The 20,161-nt window shown below is 39.3% G+C and overlaps 1 protein-coding gene across 1 annotated transcript in view; it reads left to right on the top strand.

Annotated features, from left to right (window-relative positions):
- MYT1 (myelin transcription factor 1) overlaps positions 1-20,161 on the top strand; it is a 190,148-nt gene that overhangs the window by 88,647 nt on the left and 81,340 nt on the right. The window contains exons 3-4 of the mRNA XM_027850027.1: positions 6,971-7,025; positions 8,628-8,658. Coding sequence (XP_027705828.1) covers positions 6,971-7,025; positions 8,628-8,658 — 86 coding nt within the window. The remainder of the gene's footprint in view (positions 1-6,970; positions 7,026-8,627; positions 8,659-20,161) is intronic.

Raw genomic sequence — 20,161 nt, 5'->3', positions numbered from 1 at the left:
CTCTCTCTCTCTCTCTCTCTCTCTCTCTCTCTCTCTCTCTCTCTCTCCTTCTCTTCCCCTCTCTTCTCTTTGGTCATTTCTTCCTTTATCTTTCTTTAATACGCTACCCTCCCCTTGCTTCTCTTCCCTTCCCTTTCCCTAACTTCCCTTCCTCTCCTTCTGGTGCTTCCTTTCTTCTCCTTTCCCTTCTCCTCCCCTCCAGAGCTTTTCTCTTCTCTTCCCTTCCCTCTTTTCTTTTTCTTTCCTTTCTCTGTTCCCTTACCTCTTCCCCTCTTCCTTTTTCCTTTTTCTCTTCCTTCTCTTCCTTCTCTCCTTTTCTCTCCTTTCCTCTCCTCTCCTCTCCTCTCCTCTCCTCTCCTCTCCTTCCCTTTCCTTTCCTTTCCTTTCCTTTCCTTTCCTTTCCTTTCCTTTCCTTTCCTTTCCTTTCCTTTCCTTTCCTTTCCTTTCTTTTCCTTTCCTTTCCTTTCCTCCCCTCCTCTCCTCTCCCCTCTCCTTTCCTTTCTTTTCCTTTCCTTTCCTTTTCTTTTCTCTCCTCTGCTCTCCTTTCTTCTTCTCTCCTTTTCTTTATTCTCCCTCCCTTTTCTCTCCCTTCCTTTTCTCTCCTTTCTTTTCCCTATTTTTCTTTCAAAAAAAGAAAGAACACAAAACAAACTCCAGGCTCCTGGTTTCTATGGGTTCAAGGAGGAAATTGTTATTAGCAAGGGAATATTCCACATATTTCCAGAAGGATGTAATTATGGGAGCCCTTCACTTCCATGTAAGGAATATGAGCCTTCTCCATGGCTTTATTCTAGGGAGCATTTGGAGGTTTCTGTTTGTTAGTCCTTTTCCTTCTAGAGGCCCTGATGGGATCGTGAATCTTCCTCGGGGATATGCCAGCACTGTGCTATGTCCATTACCTTTTTTCTTGCTGGGAGCATAGTTTTGAAGTTAGATGAGAATATAGCCATCTAGCTCAACCTCTTCATTTAACAGATAAGGAAAATGAGCTCCTCCCCTTTCTCCCCCCAACCAAGGTGAAGTGACTTTGCCAATATTACAAAGATAGCCAGTGGTGGAAAGAGGTTTCTAGCCTCAATCCGTGACTCCAAACCCACTTCTCTTTACAGCACTGCTCTACCTTCTGTCATTGACTGGTTTCTTTGCCAGATCACCACTCACAATGTTGGGCTTTTGCAATTGTCACTGTCCATCACAAATCATCACCCTGCCTGCCCTGACATTTCATTAAGGCTGGTGCAGAATGAGTTTGCTGTGGCAATGATGCCTCATCCCTAGGGATATCTTTTTTGTTATGGGGATGTTTTCCTCACAATAAGTAGGTCAGAGGAAGGGTACTGTGAGCAGATGTGGGCTCATGACCCTAAAAGTCACAAGAACCATGTTTGCACATTGGATGTAAGTTCACATGAGATTTGGTAGAAAGGGCATCCCTAGCTTCACACCTGTCTCAACTCAGGTTACTGCTCCTCCCTTGTGGGAGACCACTTTACCCCAACCTCATCCCCCACCCCTGTGGAGCAGGACCTGAAGACCTTGATAATTCTTTGGATCATTTGCAGTTATCCCACACAGATTCAGAGCCATTTTAGGACAGGCTGGGTTGAGATTCTTGGTTGTTATGTTGGAAATCAAGCCATTTCCTCAGAGGCTGAATCCAACCTAAGACCTGGGGCATTTTCTAGTGGTCCTTTCTGTCTCCTGCTAGCATGTAGATTTTAGATTTTGCCTGGTATTTTTGGAGAAGTCTTTCTTTTGGGCACAGTATTTTTGCAGTGATGGTACTGTGATATTGTTACTGCACTTGTTTTTCTTGTGTACATTTTGATATATGTTTGTTTTATCCATGTGAAAAATGCACACGCAGATGCCTGCTGATATGTGAACTTGGTGCTTGGGATTAGAAACAACTATTTGGTTGGTTTTTATTTGTGTAAAATATCTTTCTCTCCAGTTTGCTCTTGAGTAAAAGGACTGCCCTTTAATTCTGAAGCCTGGGACCCCAGGACTCATGAGAGAATGGTGCATTTCTAATGAGGCAGACCATTGCTATGTTAGCTCACCATCTCTCTTTGTCTTTTTTTTTTTCACGGCTAGTGTTGTTCTTGAAATAACAGAAAACGTGAATAAAGCAAATACTCCTGGTTCAGGGATCGACAGGGTACAAAGAAAGGCAGGACAGTTCATAATTGTCAACAAGACAATACAGGCACGGCAAGGCTTGTCTCCACAGGTCACTAAGAGATAGAAAGAAAAAAAAACAGGATGAATCAGACCAAATTTCCTCACTTCAAGATCCTGAATTTCTATTGTTTAATTTTCACAGGATGAGGAATCTTTCATCGTACAAATCCATTCTGTACTTGAGGAATCTCTTATACTCATTATCCTTGAATAATTGGTCTCTCTCCTTCAACCAGGGATGGAACCATTCAAAATGAACTTGACAGAGTTAATAATAGGTGGTACTTGAGATAGATTGCTTGGCCTGAGATATCTTACCTGGTTTTAAATAACACTTAACCTAATCACTGATGAAGATAAGATTGGGGGAAAATGATCTCTTTTGTTGAGCTTGTTTCATGCCTGAGCCAAATCAGAGAGTGGGGGTACATTGAGGTTGTGCTAAGTGGCGCAGTGAATAGAATATTGGGCCTGTAGTCAGGATGACCTGAGTTCAAATCCAGCTTCAGACATTTATTAGTTGTATTACTCTAGGCAAGTCATTTCTTCACCTCTGTCTGCCTCAGTTTTCTCAATTTTAAAATTGGGATAATTATAGCACCTACCTGGCAGAGTTCTTAAGATCAAATGAAACAATATTTATAAAGTGCTTAGCATAATGCCTGGCACATAGTAAGTGCTTAATAAATTCTTGTTCCCTTCCCTTTCTCCTAGTGAAGAGATTTGGGGCTTTCAGTGAGCTCCCAGACATTGATAAGCTTCCTAATTTGATCTGCAAGAGCAGATCAAGTATCATTTTTGGGGTTGAACAATTTTTGGCAAATCACAACCACATTTCTTGTAATATATCAGATCCTGTTCCCAGGGTCTGTTCTCTTAGTCAGGTGTTTTAGAAACCCAGAAGTGTCTTTGGGTTTATCTGGAATACAACTTCTTTTTCTAATGATGGTGGATCTTAATTTCCAAAGTAAAAGCAACGGCCTAGGGATGTGTTTATGACTTGGCAAATATGTTTAGTTAGTCAATGACCACCAACTCCCACTGTCCCTGTTCCAAGTAGCCTTTAATTGACTCTATAAGAGCCTAGATTTAGAATTGGAAGGCACTAAAGCAGCTCACACCATGGTCCAGCCAAACTGGCCTTCCTACATGGCCTTCAGGCCTTCATGATACTCCATCTCTCGTCTCGGTGCCCTCGTACTGGCTAAGCTCCATGTGTGGAATGCATTGCCTCCTGACCTCTGCTTCCTAGAATCCCTACTTCCCTTCAAGGCCCAGCTCAAGTATCACCTTCTGTATGAAGCCTTTCCTGATCCCTTGAACCATGGATGCCTTCCTCTCAAAATTATTTTGTATATACCTATCCCTGCATGTGTTATCTACTCCAGCTAGACAGTAAGCTCCCTAAAGGCAGGGTGTATTCCACAGTCATCTTTGTACCCCCAGCATCTAACAGTGTCTGGCACATAACAGATGCATGTTGTTCATAAATTCATGGCATCATAGATCTAAAAGGGACCTCTGAGACCATGTAGTCCAACCCTCTCATTTTATAGATGAGGAAACTGAGACTGGAGAAAGTTGAAGTAAATTGCCCAAGGTAGTAAATGGTAGCTAGGATTTGTTCCCAGCTCTTCCAACTCCATAGCCTATTGATTCTTTGTGCTGCACCAGGTATTGTCCCACAGACAGTTGAAAGGGGCAGCAATGAGACAGTTTCCTCTCACTGTGTACCCATTCCTGCCAGCATATGCTGGAGTGGAAAGAGAATAATATTTGGAGTCAAAAGATCTGGGTTCTAGTCCCAGCTTTGTACCACCTCCCTTCTTCCCAGGTCTATGCCTATGAGAAAATAATTTCCCTTTTGATCTCTCAGTTTCTTCACCTCAAAAGTAAGGAGGTTGGACCTGATGACTAAGCTACTTCCACTCCAACTTTCTAACTTCCCTTCTAGTTTTAGCAGAAGTGTGAGGAGTTTGAGTATCACCAGCCCAGGTTTGTTACCTTGTACCTTAAAAAAAGTTCTCACACCATGTTAGAAAGTGGCAGGGTCATTTGTGGCTAGAGTGGAGGGGGCTTTTTTAGAGTGATTTCCATAGTAGTTATCAAAGGTCTTTCCACCACCTTCCTAAGTATTTACATGGTGGTCTTGTGCCTTTGTGATTTGACTTTTCTTACATATACATGTGTACATTTGGATTTTATATTTATGCACATAGAAAAATGCACATAGAGATGATTGCTCACATAGGCATTGCTAACAGAATAAGTTAAAGCCTTGATCTTTAAACCTGACCCTGTGAAGAAGTTACACTTTTTGAGAAGCTTCTCAGGGAACTTAAGAATTCATTTTACCCAATTCCCTCCCTCCTTTTACAGAGAAGGAAACTGAGGCTCAGGGTCATATAACTAGTAAGTGTATGAGGCAGGTCATAAACCCAAGACTTCCTGACACCAAGTCCAATACTCTATCCAGTATATCACACTACCACATGATGTTATTAGATATTGTTATTATGTTTGTTACATTATACTTAAATGAATGCAATCATCAAAGAGCTAATTGTCAGTCAATAAATATTTATTGAGCACCCACTGTGCTCCAGGTACTATGCCAAGTGCTGGGGATACAAATATGAAAAAGCAGGAGTTCCTGCCTTCAATGAGCTTTCAGTCTAATGAGAGAAATCAACACACAAAGATAGCTGAAAAAGGGGAGAAAGGGAAGAAAGTGCTGGTCTAGGAGAATGATTGTATAAGTTGAAAGGAGGATCATCATGGCAGAAATGAAAAGATGACTCACCTGGGCACTCTCCTTAAATGGAGGATTTGGGAGGAACTCTTGGTTTGGCCCTCCACTCAGGAGGGTCGAGGGGCAGAAGGCAATGATGAGGTGTGAATATCAAAACTGATGCAATTGTGAAGCTAATCAGACACTTAGGAGGTATCAGACGATCAGCCTCACTCTGAACCTGTGGCTATGCAGGTGGTCCCACAGAGTTTTCTCCCCATGTGCAGAATTGCTGCCACTTATTGTCAGTATCTAGGACCAGGAGCTATTCCCTGCTCTCTTTGGGGCAAAGAGTTCCTAATCAAAGGAGATAATAAGATAATGTATGTAAGGCACTTCAGAAACCTGGAAGCGCTATATTAGTGCCAACAAAAACAAACCAACCGCAAACTCTATTGTTAGTTCACTTAACTACTAACTACTACTCACTGAGCTGAAATGAACATTTCAGAGGCAGGCAGTCAATAATAGTCTATAAATATTGATTAGGTGCCTACTGTGTGCCAGGCACTGTGCTAAGCTCTGGTCACAGTTTGTCAAATATGTGCTTGCATAGGAATCCTCTCTATAACATCACTTGTGAGAACTGGTTTTACCCAACTATGCATATTTGTTTTGTTTTTCTTCTTGGGGAGAGGAGAAGAGAAAATGAATGCCTGTTAATTAAAAAAAAGTTTAGATTTAAAAAAAAATTGATCATCTATTCTTTGCTTAATGACCTCTAGTGACAAGGAAATTCAGAGCCAGCCCATTCCACATAATAATGTCCATTTTTAGGAAGTTCTTTCTTATATAAAATTAAAATTGCTCTTTCTGTGGCTTATAGATATTGCCCCTACCTCAGCCTATTGGAGCCAAGCAGAACAAGTCCAGTCTCTTTTTCACAGGATAGCTCCTCACCTGAAGATAGCTATCATGTTCTTCGAACCACCAACCCCCAAATACATACATTTAACTAATTCTGAATCCACCAAAATTGTGCTATCAATTAACCCACGTATTTTCATCTTGTCCACTAGAATAATTTAAAAACTGTCCTATGCTTTGTTGACATTTAAGTCATTTTTTCTCAAGCTAAACATCCTAATTCTCTCAACTAATTCTTATATAACATGGCCCCAGTCTTCTTGACATCCTGGTTACCTTCTTTGGGGTGTGTTCCAAAGTTCTAAGTTCCTAAGTATGATCAATGCCCTTAAAATTTCCATCTGGCTCTAAACACAATTCTGCAAATGCAATCTGATCCAGAAACAGTGGAACAAAGTTATCACCTCTCTTTTCCTGACACTTAATATAGCCTAAAGATTGTGTTTGCTTGAGCAGCTGTCATGTCACACTATTGACTTATACTGAGCTTGCAGTCTACAAAAACCCTTAATTTCCCACAAATTGTCTACTCACATCTTTCCCATTCTATCATTGTTCAATTACATTTTTATATTAAGTGTAGGATTTTACATTTACTCCCATTTTCATCTTCTAGCCTATTGTAATTGTTGGGGATCATGATTTGGTTATCCAGCATTGTCAACTATCCCTCTCAATTTCACACCATCTGTAAGTTTCATAAGCATGCCACTACATACACCCTCATTTGAATCACTGACAAAGATGTTGAATGACACAAGGCCAAGGACAGATTCCTGGGGCACTCCACTAGAGACCTCCTTCCAAGACACTGACCCCTTAATGACTTGGTTCAATCATTTAATTCCGAATCCACCAAAATTGTACTGTCAATTAGCCCACATAGTCCATTTTGTCTACTAAGATAACTTATAAGACTGCCCATGCTTTGCTGACATTCGGTTGTCCTAATGTTCCTTGTTTTCCTTCTCTACCAGTCCAAGAATCCTATCAAAAAGGAAGTGGGGTTAGTCTTGCCTTATCTGATTACCAGGCTTATAATTTGGTCCTTTACTTTTACTCAATGCTTTGGGTAGAAGCTAGCTGAGCATTCTTGTTAATGATTTTCTTATTATTCTTTTATTCCAGATGAGCTTAGAAAATGACGACAAGAGAGCTCGCACAAGATCTAAGGCAATACGAGGTGAGCATCTGCTGTCCCTCTGGGAGTTCCCTGGGTGAGCCCAAACCCTCATCAGGCCTAGAGAGAGTCTGGCAATGGGCATCTGGCAATATTGCTTTCAGGCTCAGAGTATCTTCCCTAAAGTTTCCAATACTATCCTTGCCAAGCACTCCCTCCTTCCAAGAACAAAGGCCAACAAACACTTATGTTCCTTGCATTCCATTTGTCCCCTACCCCCCATCCTCTTTAAACTTATGCACTTAGTTTCATGGGAATTTTGATAGCTTCAGATCAGTTACAGTGGCTTTCATCCATGTGCTCTGCCAGAAGCTTTGAAGTTGGACATCTGAGGGAAGCTGGCTGAGGGGTGCATGCTGGGAGCAAACAAAGCTTCCTGATACAGAGGACCCAGGGACCAGGGATTCGTTCATTCAGAGATGGATAACCATTTGTTCCCCAGCTTGAAAATGATATGCAGCAAGCAACATTTCATTCATCAGACTCTTTTTCTTTCCCCAAAGCAAGCCTTAGATTCTGGACCCATATTTTGGAGGGTGTGGCATAGGGAGACATGGTGTCCAAGAGACAGACACAGGAGAAATAATAGCGAGAGAGGCATTGTTTCTTCAGGTGTCCTGAAAATATTTGTCATGCAAATCCTATGTTTGTATGTTTCTCTAACCCAGAGCCCCTTTCCTGTCCAAGATGTTCTGGTTGTCAATGTGCCCTAAAAGTAAATATCCTTCACATTGCAAAACTACCTCCAATCAAAAATTGACTTTGTGATGTGCATGGCCAACTACAAATAGGGGTAAAAGACCACTGGATGTGGAAACTTGCCTCAGATGCTAAATCCTAGGTTTCAGAATAGATAAAGAACAATATGATCATCACATGCAGTATTTATTCTCCATCTTAACCAGGTTGGTTAGGGTCTGTTTCAGATGAAGGTCATTTCTTGCACCCTGTAATTTAGGCACTAGTTTGTCCTTTCACTTGGATTTGAGCATCCAGTTATCATAAACAGGTGGCCACTTAGACCCTCTCTGTTCTAGTTTGTATCTGGTAGGTCATGTTTCTGGCAAGTAAAGGGTGAATGATGCCACCTGCAATCAGAATCATAAATACCATTACCAGCCCAAATAACAAGAGCCTTGGCAAAGTCAACTCCAGTTATCAGTTTGGTCCCATCCTGCAGAATGGCCAGCTCCCTATCAGGCAAGGACAGGAACATAGAAGCTCTACAGGTGCAGTATGAGCAGAAGGGCTTGTTCCTTTGGATTTCAATTTGCAGAGTTAAAAGGAAAATGTCACAAAGTTTGTAGACAAGAATGGTTAAGTTCTATGGACTTTGGTTTTAAAGGGAGAAAATGTATCAACACATTCAGAGTTGGGACAAGTAAATAGTTTCATTGTCCACACATTTGGGGAAGGGGGAATTTGATACATGAATAATAAGTGATTCTCATCCTCGGTGTACATCTCTGTATGTTTTGCAAAGCTATATACATCCTGAAAATCCCAGAGTAATGTTCTACTTTTCAAGCCTCCAATGAAGCAATGTGTATTTATTCTTTTAACTCTTCTGTTTTTCTTTTCTGTTTTCCCCATTCCTTTACCCAGTGCCCACGGAACTCATAGGACAGGAGGTGAGGTAAGAGATGTTCCTTGTTGACCATCTACGTACATTCTGAGGAGGCCATGGAACAAGCATCACTTCAAGTGGTTCTGGTTGCAGAGTTTTCTGCTGTTCTGGGGAAATTTGGAAAGGTTATTAACTAAAGCAGAGAATTACCTTCCTATTAATTCAAAAGTTCATCTACATATCTAGGAACTATAGTTATAGAATAATACCAAGGCTTAACTCTCTCCCTTTTTTACATAGTGAATTGACTTGGAGTTTGAAGACCTGAGTTTGAATCCCATCTTAGACACTTATTATCTATGTCACCCTGGGCAAGTCATTTAACCTCTTTGAGGTTTCCTTTTCTCATCTGTAATACTTATTTCTATAGGGTTGTTGGAAATATCAAATGAAATAATGTATAGAATGTGTTTTGAAAACCTTAAGGCACTATATAAGTTGGCAGTAGTGGTATAAAACTCTCTCCTACACCCCAAACCATGATTTCAGTTGGGAAATTTCTTTATACCTGCCTGCCTTTAGCTATCTAATTTTTAGGTCAGGAAACTGAATTAAAAGTTCAAAACCAGCTTACAGGTCAAAATGTCCCCCATATGACAAATTTTCTACCATCCATGGCTCCAGGACCATGGTTGCCTACAAAGACAGTTCTAGCATCAGTCCTTGGTATGCATGCATACACACACACACGTTGTTATGGTAATACTTATATTAGAGAAGGAATAAAATGGCCTAGTAATGTTAATTATACAAGGAAATTTGTGTCAGAGTGTCTGAAGGCCAAGTTGAGTCACTCTGAGAGGAGAATAAGTTCTATTCTAAGAAGTATGGCCTCTACTGACTTAAAACAAAAACAGTAATCTTGTTCACCAGTGAGCAAGTGCTTTGACTAAACACAGCTGTATTCATTCTGTAATTAGCTTTATAGATCCCAGGTAAAGTCTCGGACATCCTAAAAAGCAGAAGCATTGTACCTTCAAAGTGGGAGATGAATTATATTTTCATAGGAAGAGTGGCTCATTGTTTTTCCCAGAATGTTTGGTTTAGGGTAGGAGAAATAAGAAAAGAAGCCCACTGTGCTGTGTACAGGGGGCTGTTTTGTCACTGACACAGTGTCCAGATTTAGGAAATCAGACAGGAGGAAATAAGAGTGAAACATGGCCACTTCTCAACCTCCATTTGCTCTTTTTTCTTACTTCAGGAAAGATCGTGCTGGTGAAAGTTAGATCCATACAGGTGTGAGTCCTTAGATGCCCCAGCACTTTTAGAGGTTTTTTTTCAGAATTTCAGCAGATCCAACTGCTGATTCAATTTAATACCACAAAGAATGATTAAGTACTCACTATGTACAAGGCCTTTGCTAAGCACTGAAGATACAAAGAGAAAGAAAGAGAGAGAGAAAAAGGGAGGAAAGAAGGAATGAAGAAAGGAAGGAAAGGAGAGAGAGAGAGATAAAGAAAGAGACAGAGAGAGAACAGTCCTTTCTATAGAGGGACTTACATTCTATTGGCCAAATATCAGACAGTTGGATTAAATGACCTCTGAACTCACTTCAAGCTCTAGCTCGAAGATCCTATATACATAAGTAAGCAAATGCAAAGTAGTCACAAAGTAATAAAAGCATAACTTCAGGAGAGAGAGAGTACTAATAGATGAGATAACCAGCAGGAGTCCCTTGGACCTATCAGTCTGATGTCTTAGGAGACAGAGGGGGTACCTGTGAGGACAGACTAAAGGAAGGAGGGAGAGATGTGACACCTCATTTAAAAAGCAATCCCACTGAATCTCTCCTTGGCAGGAATACATATTCTCTGTTGTTTCCAGCAGTCGTCATTGTGAATAGACACGACTAAGATCTTTTTAAAAAAAAAAAAACATAAGAATTCCTAGACTGTGGAATCTTGTGGGTCTCGGTTTTTCTCTGTTGTTTTCAATCAAATAACAGACTTTTCTGTTATTTTCAGTTTTCGAGTTACCTAGCACCCACCATGATGTGTGCTAGTGAATAAATAAAGAATGCTAATGTTCATCTCATTCTGGGGGGAGGAAGACATATATAAAACTATCCTTTTTCCTATTCTACCCTTTTTCTCTAAATGGTTTTTATTAGGCATTTCTCATGGCTATTGGCAAAATCCCAAACAGGTAATAATTGCATTTTGGATTTATATTGACTCTTTTCCTTCCCCCAAAGAAACTAAGCATGCTCTTTCTGCATCACCTCACCTAGTACTATGATTTATCTATGTCCTTATAGATGATAACATATGTTTGGAAATAGGATTTAAACTTCTCAAGGGCAAGGAATGTTTTGGTTTTGTCTTAGTATCCTCAGTGCCTAGGATAATGTCTAACATGCAGTAGGAACTTACTAAATGCTTGTGAATGAATAAATGAATTGTCAGATTGAGAAAAAGGAGGCCCAGAGAGGTTACGAGTAACCTAAGGAGTCATATTGGCAGCTAGGTGGCACAGTGGATAGAATGCTGGACCTGGAATCAAGAAGACCTGAATTCAAATCCAACCTCAGACACTTATTAGCTGTGTGACCCTAAGCAAGTCACTTAACCCTGTTTGCCTCAATTTCCTCATCTGTAAAATAAGCTAGAGAAGCAAATGGCAAACCATTCCAATATCTTTGCCAAGAAAAGAGAAAGGAAGGAAGGAAGGAAGGAAGGAAGGAAGGAAGGAAGGAAGGAAGGAAGGAAGGAAGGAAGGAAGGAAGGAAGGAAGAAAGGAAGGAAGGAAGGAAGAGTTGGACATGACTGAGATGACTGAACAACAACGAGTGATATAGCCAGTAGCAGGGCTGAAACTAGAAGCATCTCTTTTGAGCAGTAACTAGTCAAATTATTTATCATTGTGTACACTTGCCTCCCTTTTGTTTTTGAAGAGAGATGATACATTACAGAAGGTAAGGCATTGTCAAGAAGGCCCCAATTCAAATCCACCTTCTGACACTAGCTTTATGACCACAGGCAAGCTACTTATCCTCTCTGAACCTCGATGACCCTCCAAGACTATGGTAAACACAGGTTGTGATCTGCATCAGGAAAAGGAATTCCCACATGGGGAAATCACCCAATGACAAAATCAAAGATCTTTGATGTATCGGTATGAGTACATGTCCACGCTACATAATCAAGAGAAGACTGAGCATAAATGTTAGATTAATGCATTCAAATAAAACTTATGCAGAAATTAATCTGTCACATTAATGTTGTACATAACAGTTACTATGTGTATCATAATTCCCATAAGAGAATCTAGTTCTCTTAAATGACTGTAGTTAACATGAATTTTATATAAACACTAAAAATTTTTCATTTTTGTCAGTTCTATAACTATTTATAAGAAGCATCAATGCTGACAATTTCTCCTAATGACAAAATTCCACATACATGCTCACATTCACACTCAAAATAAAGCAAAGGTCTTGGATCCAACTTCCCAACCGTAAGAATTTCCTATAATCCTCCAATCCCACAACCAAGGCTTGAAGCTCCCTGGGTTGCTTCTACCGCATCCCTGAATCCTCCACCAGAATATCCTTCCACCAGAGAGACCTTTGAACAGCAGTCCTATGGTATTCCATTTGCAATACAGAAGGACTTGAGTAAAAGTTTTGGGTGATACAAGGCTCTAGGTAGCAGATAATGTGGGACACCAGGAGGCAGGTAATGGCTATACCTGTTAGGGAAGAAGGTGGAAAAAGGATTGATGCTGAGCATAGGACAAGAAGAGGCCAGGGTGATAATGCATCCTACCTCCTTAGTGCTGTACAAAATTGGAGAAGTACTGTAGGTCTGGAAGTAAATGAACATTATTTAGATTTTTAAAACTAGGAAAAAGATAGTCTTTAAACTTCATGTCAGTGAACTTGACTCAAATTTCTTTTTTAAAATTTTCTTATTAATTAATTTATTTTTAGTTTTCAACATTCACTTCCACAAGATTTTGAGTTTTAAATTTTCTCCCCTTCCTTTCCCATTTCCTTCCCCAAGACGGCATGTGGTCTGATATAGGCTATATATATACATTCCTATTAAGTATATTTTCACATTAGTCATGTTGTAAGGAGGGATTAGAACCAATAGGAGGAACCACAAGAAAGAAGAAACAAAACAAGACAGAAGAAAAAAAAAGAGCAAATAGTATGCCTCAATATGCATTCAAACTCCATAGTTGTTTCTCTGGATGTGGATAGCATTTTCCAACATGAGACTTTTGGAGATGTCTTAGATCCTTGCATTGCTGAGAAGAGCTAAGTCTATCAAAGTTGGATTGAGAGATGCATTGGTAAAGGGATCATACGTGCCTCTGAGTTCAAAAATCCATTGAAGTGTTAAAGTAAGATTGCATTTTTTTGCTGTGATGCCATATTTTTGCCTCCTGTTTAGCTTCTAGTCCACCATACCCCAACCCCGATCTTTTGCATAAGAATAATTTTCTAACCATATCTCTTTTATCCTGTACTTGTTGCAATTTGTGTTGGTTTTGTCTTTAAACCAGGCTTAAGACTCTGCATGTATAATTACAAAATTTCATAGCGTTAGATTTGGCTTATAATTCTAGCCCTTTGCTATCTTTTGGGATCATGACTCTAATATCCAATGTGCTAGCTGTCCCTCTCAGCTTTGTATCATCTACTGTTTTTAATAAGCATACTGTCAGAGTTTATCAAGTCATTGATAAAAATGTTAAACAGCATAGGACCAAGGACAGCTCCCTGGGGGCCCTGTACTAGAGACCTTCCATTCCAATTTCACCTCCATCCATTAATGATGCTAATCTTTATATGTAGCCACTCCACCAGCTCTGAATCTACCTATTAACATCTAGCCCACACCTCTTCATCATGTCTAAAAATATATGACAAGAGACTTTATCAAATGCTTTACTGAAATCCAGCTTTCTATGTTTATGATATTCCTCTAATCTACTAGTCTAGCAACCATATCAAAAAAGGAAGTTAGATTAGTCTAGCAATTCATGTTCTTGATTAACTGAAGATAACTAGCTCTTAGGGAATCATCATTTTCCTATCTATATGGTCACATACAATTCTTTGGATAATACTTGTATCCCAGTGTTCTATCCACTGAGGTCCATTATACTTTCTTGGATCATAGAATCATAGGACAAAGAGCTGGGGGTGGCCTTAGAGATCATCTAACTCATCCTCCCCCTTATATAGATGAAGAAACTGAGGCCCAGAGAGATTGAGCGACTTGAAAAGATTAAACAGATAATGAGAAGCAGAACTATGAATCAAATCAAGGCCCCACAGATAAAGTAAATAATTCTTTTACACAAAGAAAACAGGTTGTTAGTTTTCCACTTCCTTTGTTACTTATACAATTATTTATATACCACATCAATGTTGATGCTATCCCTTAAAGTCAGTAATTCTTACACATACTTAACCTCATCCTAATTTCTTATAAATCCTTACCCTAATAAATTAATTCCATATTTTCCCCTCAATTCTACTTTGGTCAGACCAATTCTGGAGAATTCTGTTTAGTTCCTGGTACCACATTGTAGGAAAGATATTGGCAAACTGGAGCGTATCCAGAACGGGTAACCAAGAGGACTGAAATTCATGTCATACAAGGATCAGTTGAAGGAAGTGAGACTATGTAGCCTGGAGAAGAGAAGTCTTGGGGGGATTCCATATTTGAAGCAGATTAAATTTATTCCACTTATCCCTGGAATTAGGAACAGTAAATGGAATTTGCAGAAAGGTTAATTTTAGCTTGATTTAATGAAAATTTTGTAAAAATCAGAGCTACCCAGAAGTGGAATGGGTTCTTTCCATCACTGCAAGTCTTGAAGAAGAAGTTGGTTGGTCACTTCATAGGGATGTGGTAGTTTTGTTCAGTTATGAGTTGGAACAGTTCATCTTGAGAGTCTTTACCACAACAGAAAATTTGCCAATACGTATTTTTGTATATATGGGTCCTTTCTCTATATCTTTGACCTTTTGGGGATACTATACCTAGTAGAGGTATCATTGAGTCACAAGGAATGCATGGTTTAGCTACTTTTGGGTCTAGTTCCAAATTGCTTTCCAGACCAATTCCAGACCAATTTGACCAATTCATACCTCTACCAATAGCATTAGGACTCCTATACTCTCAGAGATACTCCAGCAATTATCATTTTCCTTTTTTTCCTCATCTTTGCCAATCTGATGGGTGTGAGTTTTTTTTTTAATTTGCAATTCTCTGTTTTCTTCTCTTATTATCCTGTACCTTTCTTGAGAGGCAATGTGGCTTGGTGGCTAGAGAGCTGGCCTTGAAGCCAGGAAAACCTGACCAGTGGGAAAGTCCCTGAGAGTCAAACAATTTTCTCAGGTTTTAAAAGAATAGAAATAAAAATAATTCTTACAAAATGCTTGTTTTATTTTAAAGCCTCAAAAAACTACATAAAAGAAGAAAGCAAGGTCTCCAGAACATTAAGTGGACCCTTATGGTAAAGAACACGGACAAAAATCATACAGGATGAGCAGGCATGGATGAGATGCAATCTGTATTGTGGGAGAGACTTTCTAAATCAGTGAAATCACAGATACACAAGTATTTGAGCATTTATAAAAGAAGAGCTATCACATGTTAAAAAAAATAACCTACCACAAGTGTCCACGTATAATGTAACTAGCATTGAATTTGAAGTGAAAGAATCTGGGTTTAAATTCTGACTCAGCTACTTACTACTTATATCACCTTAAGCAAATGATATCACTTTTCTGGCACTCAGTTTCCTCAAATGTAAAATGAAAAGATTGAGCAAAATGATTTCTAAGGTCACTTCCTATTCTAATCCTAGTAGCCAATATACTATGGGTATAACTTCATCCACAGTATCCAATGATAATATAAGTGTTGACAGCAATGCTCAGATCATCATAACTAAAGACAAAATTATAATCAATGATATGCCATATTTACACAAAAATCTCACCCTACCCCACTTTTTACTTCATAATGAAATGGGGCAGGACTATATAAGTACTTGGGTCTTTGACTTCCACCATTCTTGGTAACTTTTTCCTAAACTCTGAAAGTTTTGCATCTATATATTTACTAAAGAATAGTGACTTACTCAACGTTGTATGGAAATCAGGGGCAAGGATAACTGATACCTCATTTTCCTACAAATCCTCCTTTCCTATAAAAAGTTTTCAGGTTCCTGAGAAGTTCTGCTTTTTTGGAGAGGCAGGCACTATATCTTTAGTCTTTTATTAGAGAATATAGGTAAAGAACCAAGTGATAGTGAAAAGGAAGGATTTTAACCTGTACACTATATTCTGGACTAGATCATTTTGACTCCCACTGTGAAACTGATGAATGTTCTTAGAGCCCTCAGAAAGCCCCCATGGGCAGCTGTGGTTGCTATTTTAAAGCAAAAAAAAAATGCCAGAAGAAATCATTTGGGGGAAAAAGTTTGTTTTTTTTTTTTTTACCAAATCTTCATGAAATGGAGGAAAGGGCTATTTTGAAGATTAAATTACATAATAGATGTAGAAGGCCTTTCAAACCTTAAAGCACCATATAAATGTAAGTTATATTTAAATGATTAAATGAGAGAGAGAGAGAATAGGATATGTGATGAGATAAATTTATGGTTATGTCATCAAACCATATTTTTACCCCTAAAGCATAAACGAATTATAGTCAGAGTCAAATATGATTACACTGGCTTATGGGATTCTGCTCAACTCCACTGCTTCTTTAGCTCTTTAATTTTGTGGTTTTCCCCACATTTTTCCTTCAACTCTGATATTAAATATTGGAGGTGGAGAGTTGAGGTCAGGGAGGTAGTTTCTGTCTCTGGCTCTTGGCCCTCTCCCATGGCAAAAGGAAATAATTTTTGGTAGCAAATAATAGCAATAACTGTTATTTATATTGCATCTTAATGACAAATTTGCATGTACTATCTTATCTGGTCCTCTCAACAATCCTGTGAAATAAATACTACAGTTATATTTTTTACAGATTAGGAAACAGAGTCTTGAAAGGTTAGGTGACTTTCTCGGGATCACACAGATAGAAGCCCCTCATTTGGGATCTGGATCCAAGTCTTCCTGACTTCAAGTCTACTGTTGAAGTCATTATGCCACAATTCTATTGGGAGAAAAGAATTATCTGACTACAATCTATTATCTCTGGCCTTCAGCTGAAAATCCATACACAGGAGAGAAGGGAGACACATGGGTGTCTCATTTTCCAAGCCAGAGGCTCAGTGCTGGGATCAGCTATGAGATAGCTTCCTACCTAGTTAAGAAGAAAAGATTTTTGGCCTTGTCTGCAAAGATGGCATTTCATAAAACTGTACACAGCCTACAAAGGTTGGGAGTCAATAGTGACTGGTTTTCTAAGAATGGAGCCCTTGATATCTCGTGGTCAGGTTCACTTCCTAATTTTACAGATTCAGTTCAGTATTTATATACTACCAGCACAATCCAAGCAGTGTAACAATTCATCCCTTAAAGGACAATGATGCTTTTGCCTTGTCATGACTGCATTGAACGTTCAGAGAAGCTAGACTCGTGGAGCATGAGCAGGATGACAGGGACCTGCACTGATGGTCAAAGTAACCGCTTCCAGTTTCCCCTCTAAGAAAGTGTCCCTTATCCCAGTGTGCCATCCTAAACGGGCTTAGTTCCTTGAGATTTGGGTTTGTCCACATTCTAGCTATAATTGCTCTTTGAAGCTGGCTTTAGGAAACTCTGGACCTTCCTGATGCCTCCATTTTATGGCTGAACACATGGGTAATTGAAGCAGGTGACATATTTCAGGGGCAGCATGCAGAGTTCCACAAAGCCATCATTGCAGCTGTCACCTAATTGCCTGATTAACTGGACGATTAATTGACTAATTGGAACCTCAGCATTGCCTGCACTAGAACAAGAAGCTTTTTGTAAAAAGTCTCAAAGCTAGTTCTTGAGAGAATGAAAGAAAGGGAGCAATTTGTAGCATAGCGATTAGAGCAAAGACGGGTTTGGGGGGAGGGGAACAGGACAGAGGGAACTTGATTAAGAATCGTTCCTTCTGTTCTGGATGGAAAAAATCAAAATGCAACACGGTGAAGCTGCTGCCAAAATGAAAATGAATAACTTAAGTTAGGTGTTAATGCCATCTCATAGACGAATTTCTTGCGGGAGGGAGGGGTCACCGTGGAAGGATGTGAAAAGATTACCAACGCCGGTAAGGGGCTCATCAGAGCACCCCTTGTTCTCCCCGAATAAACTCCCCATTTTTGTTCCCAGGCCTTTGCTACCACAAACACTGCCCCACTTCTCTGTGATGCCGTCAGTGAAAGTGTGTCTGGAGCAGTTGAACACAGCAATCTCTTTCAGTCATGCCTGCAGCCAATTAAAATGAAATGGGCTTTAAGATTATTTGCACAAAGGGGTAAGGGAGGGCAAGAGGGGGAGGTGCTCTCTTCCACTTATGCACATTAAAAAGAAGAGACTTGCTGCCTCTGGAGGACCTTGGGAGAAGTGGGAGCTGCCCAGCACAGTATTCCTCATATCAAAGTTCATTCCTCATACAAAGACCTTCCAGAAAAAAAAAAAATAAGTAGGTTTGACTCAGTGACTTCCTGACAAGATAGGTAAAGGTAATCTTGTCTGTAAAGGCAGACAACCCTTGTATAATCCCGGTCTTGGAATAAAGAAGACCTGGGTTCAAATCCTTCCTCTGACACTTTTTAGCTGTGTGACCTTGAGCAAGTTGCTTGATCTCTGAGCCTGAAGACCTCTCGGCATTGTAATGAGGCTTACCTGAGAAAATGGGTTAAAGTGCTTTGCAGTGCATAGGGTGGTGGGCCTGAAATCAGGAAGATTCATCTTCCTAAGTTCAAATCTGACCTCAGACCCTTACTAGCTGTGTGACCCTGGGCAAGTCACTTTACTCCATTCACCTTACTTTCCTCATCTTTAAAATGAGCTGGAGAAGGAAATGGCAAACCACTCCAGTATCTTTGCTAAGAAAATCCCAAATGGGGTCAAGAAGAGTCAGTCATGACTGAGTATGACTGAACAACAACAAACATTAAAGAAAGCAGATAATAATATCAGCTATTGACTCACTTGAAACAACATGTTATAAAGTGCTTTGCAAACATTAAAGCATCATATCAAGGTGAATTATTGTTATTTAATTCTATAGGTGCTATTGGCCACTCAAGATTTGAGAGCTAAGCTCAGCCAAACCTGTGAGGCACGTTCTTTGTAAATTCTAAAGTGTTATATAAGTATCAATTAGCAGTTGTAGTAGTATTGTGATGGCATGTTATAGGGCAGACGTGTCAAATATACTGCCCCTGGTCACCAACCCTCCTGAGTACAGCTCAAACCAAATTAAAATGTAACCAGTATTTAACAAAAATATTTAACAAAATAAATAAAATATGATATAACATAGATAATGTTAATATGTGGTTTTCTAAGTCAATATGCAGCCTGTAGTGATACTAATGTATGGTTTAGTGGCCCCCTTTTATATCTGAGTTTGACACCACTGACATAGCGGATATAGGGGTGGCTCATAACTCAGGAAAACCTGGATTCAAGTCTCCATCTCTAATACATCCTGGCTTTGTGACCCTAGGCAAGTCATTTCACCACAAAGTATTCTAGACAACTCTTTAAGATTATAAATTACTGAGAAAGGGACAACCCACATTTGCAGAAAGAGTTTCCTCACCAAGAATTCCCTATACTAATGGAGTCATAGCAAGTCCAGGTTAAAACATAATAGTAATTGTACAATACTAGGTGGTATAGTGTCTAGAGCTCCAGGCCTGGAGTGAGGAAGACCTGAGTTCAAATCCAGCCTCAGATACTTACTAGCTGTGTGACCCTAGGCAAGTCACTTCATCTCTGTCTGCCTCAGTTCTCCCAACTGTAACTTGGGCAATATAATAGTATCTACCTACTAGAGTCGTTTTGAGGATCAAATACATACATACATACATATATATATATACACACATTATATTATATATAAGTTTAAGGATGGCCTTTATTTTTTTTAAGTTCTTAGGACTACAAATTACAAAGGAAGCAGATCATTACAGTAGAAACCTATTAGATAGATACATAATATCCACATATCTACATAAAATTTAACATGCACTCCATTCACAAGACTTTCAGTATAATGCTCTTCTTTATAAGGCTATTATACTTTAGCTTCAAATTACATTTATATTATTATATTATATACTTCATTTCATATTAAATTATATTATATACTTCATTTCCTCAAGGTGTACTTTTAATTTTAAATACCAAATTCTTGACTCTTAATGGCACATGCTAAAGTAGGGCATATTTCACTGATGTCCTGGTAACACTATTTCCAGTTCAAATGAGATATATTCGTTAAAAAAAAAAAAATTAGCACAATACCTGGCACTGGTGTTTAATAAATGCTTGTTTCCTTCCTAAACCCTAGAACAGGGGTGGGGAACCTGCAGCCTTCTAGGTCCTCGAGGGTGA

Source organism: Vombatus ursinus, unplaced genomic scaffold, assembly GCF_900497805.2.
Source record: "Vombatus ursinus unplaced genomic scaffold, bare-nosed wombat genome assembly UNPS02000580.1, whole genome shotgun sequence".
NCBI lineage: Eukaryota > Metazoa > Chordata > Mammalia > Diprotodontia > Vombatidae > Vombatus > Vombatus ursinus.
The sequence above is the reverse complement of the archived record's forward strand: the minus strand, read 5'-3'. Positions and strand labels throughout refer to the sequence as shown.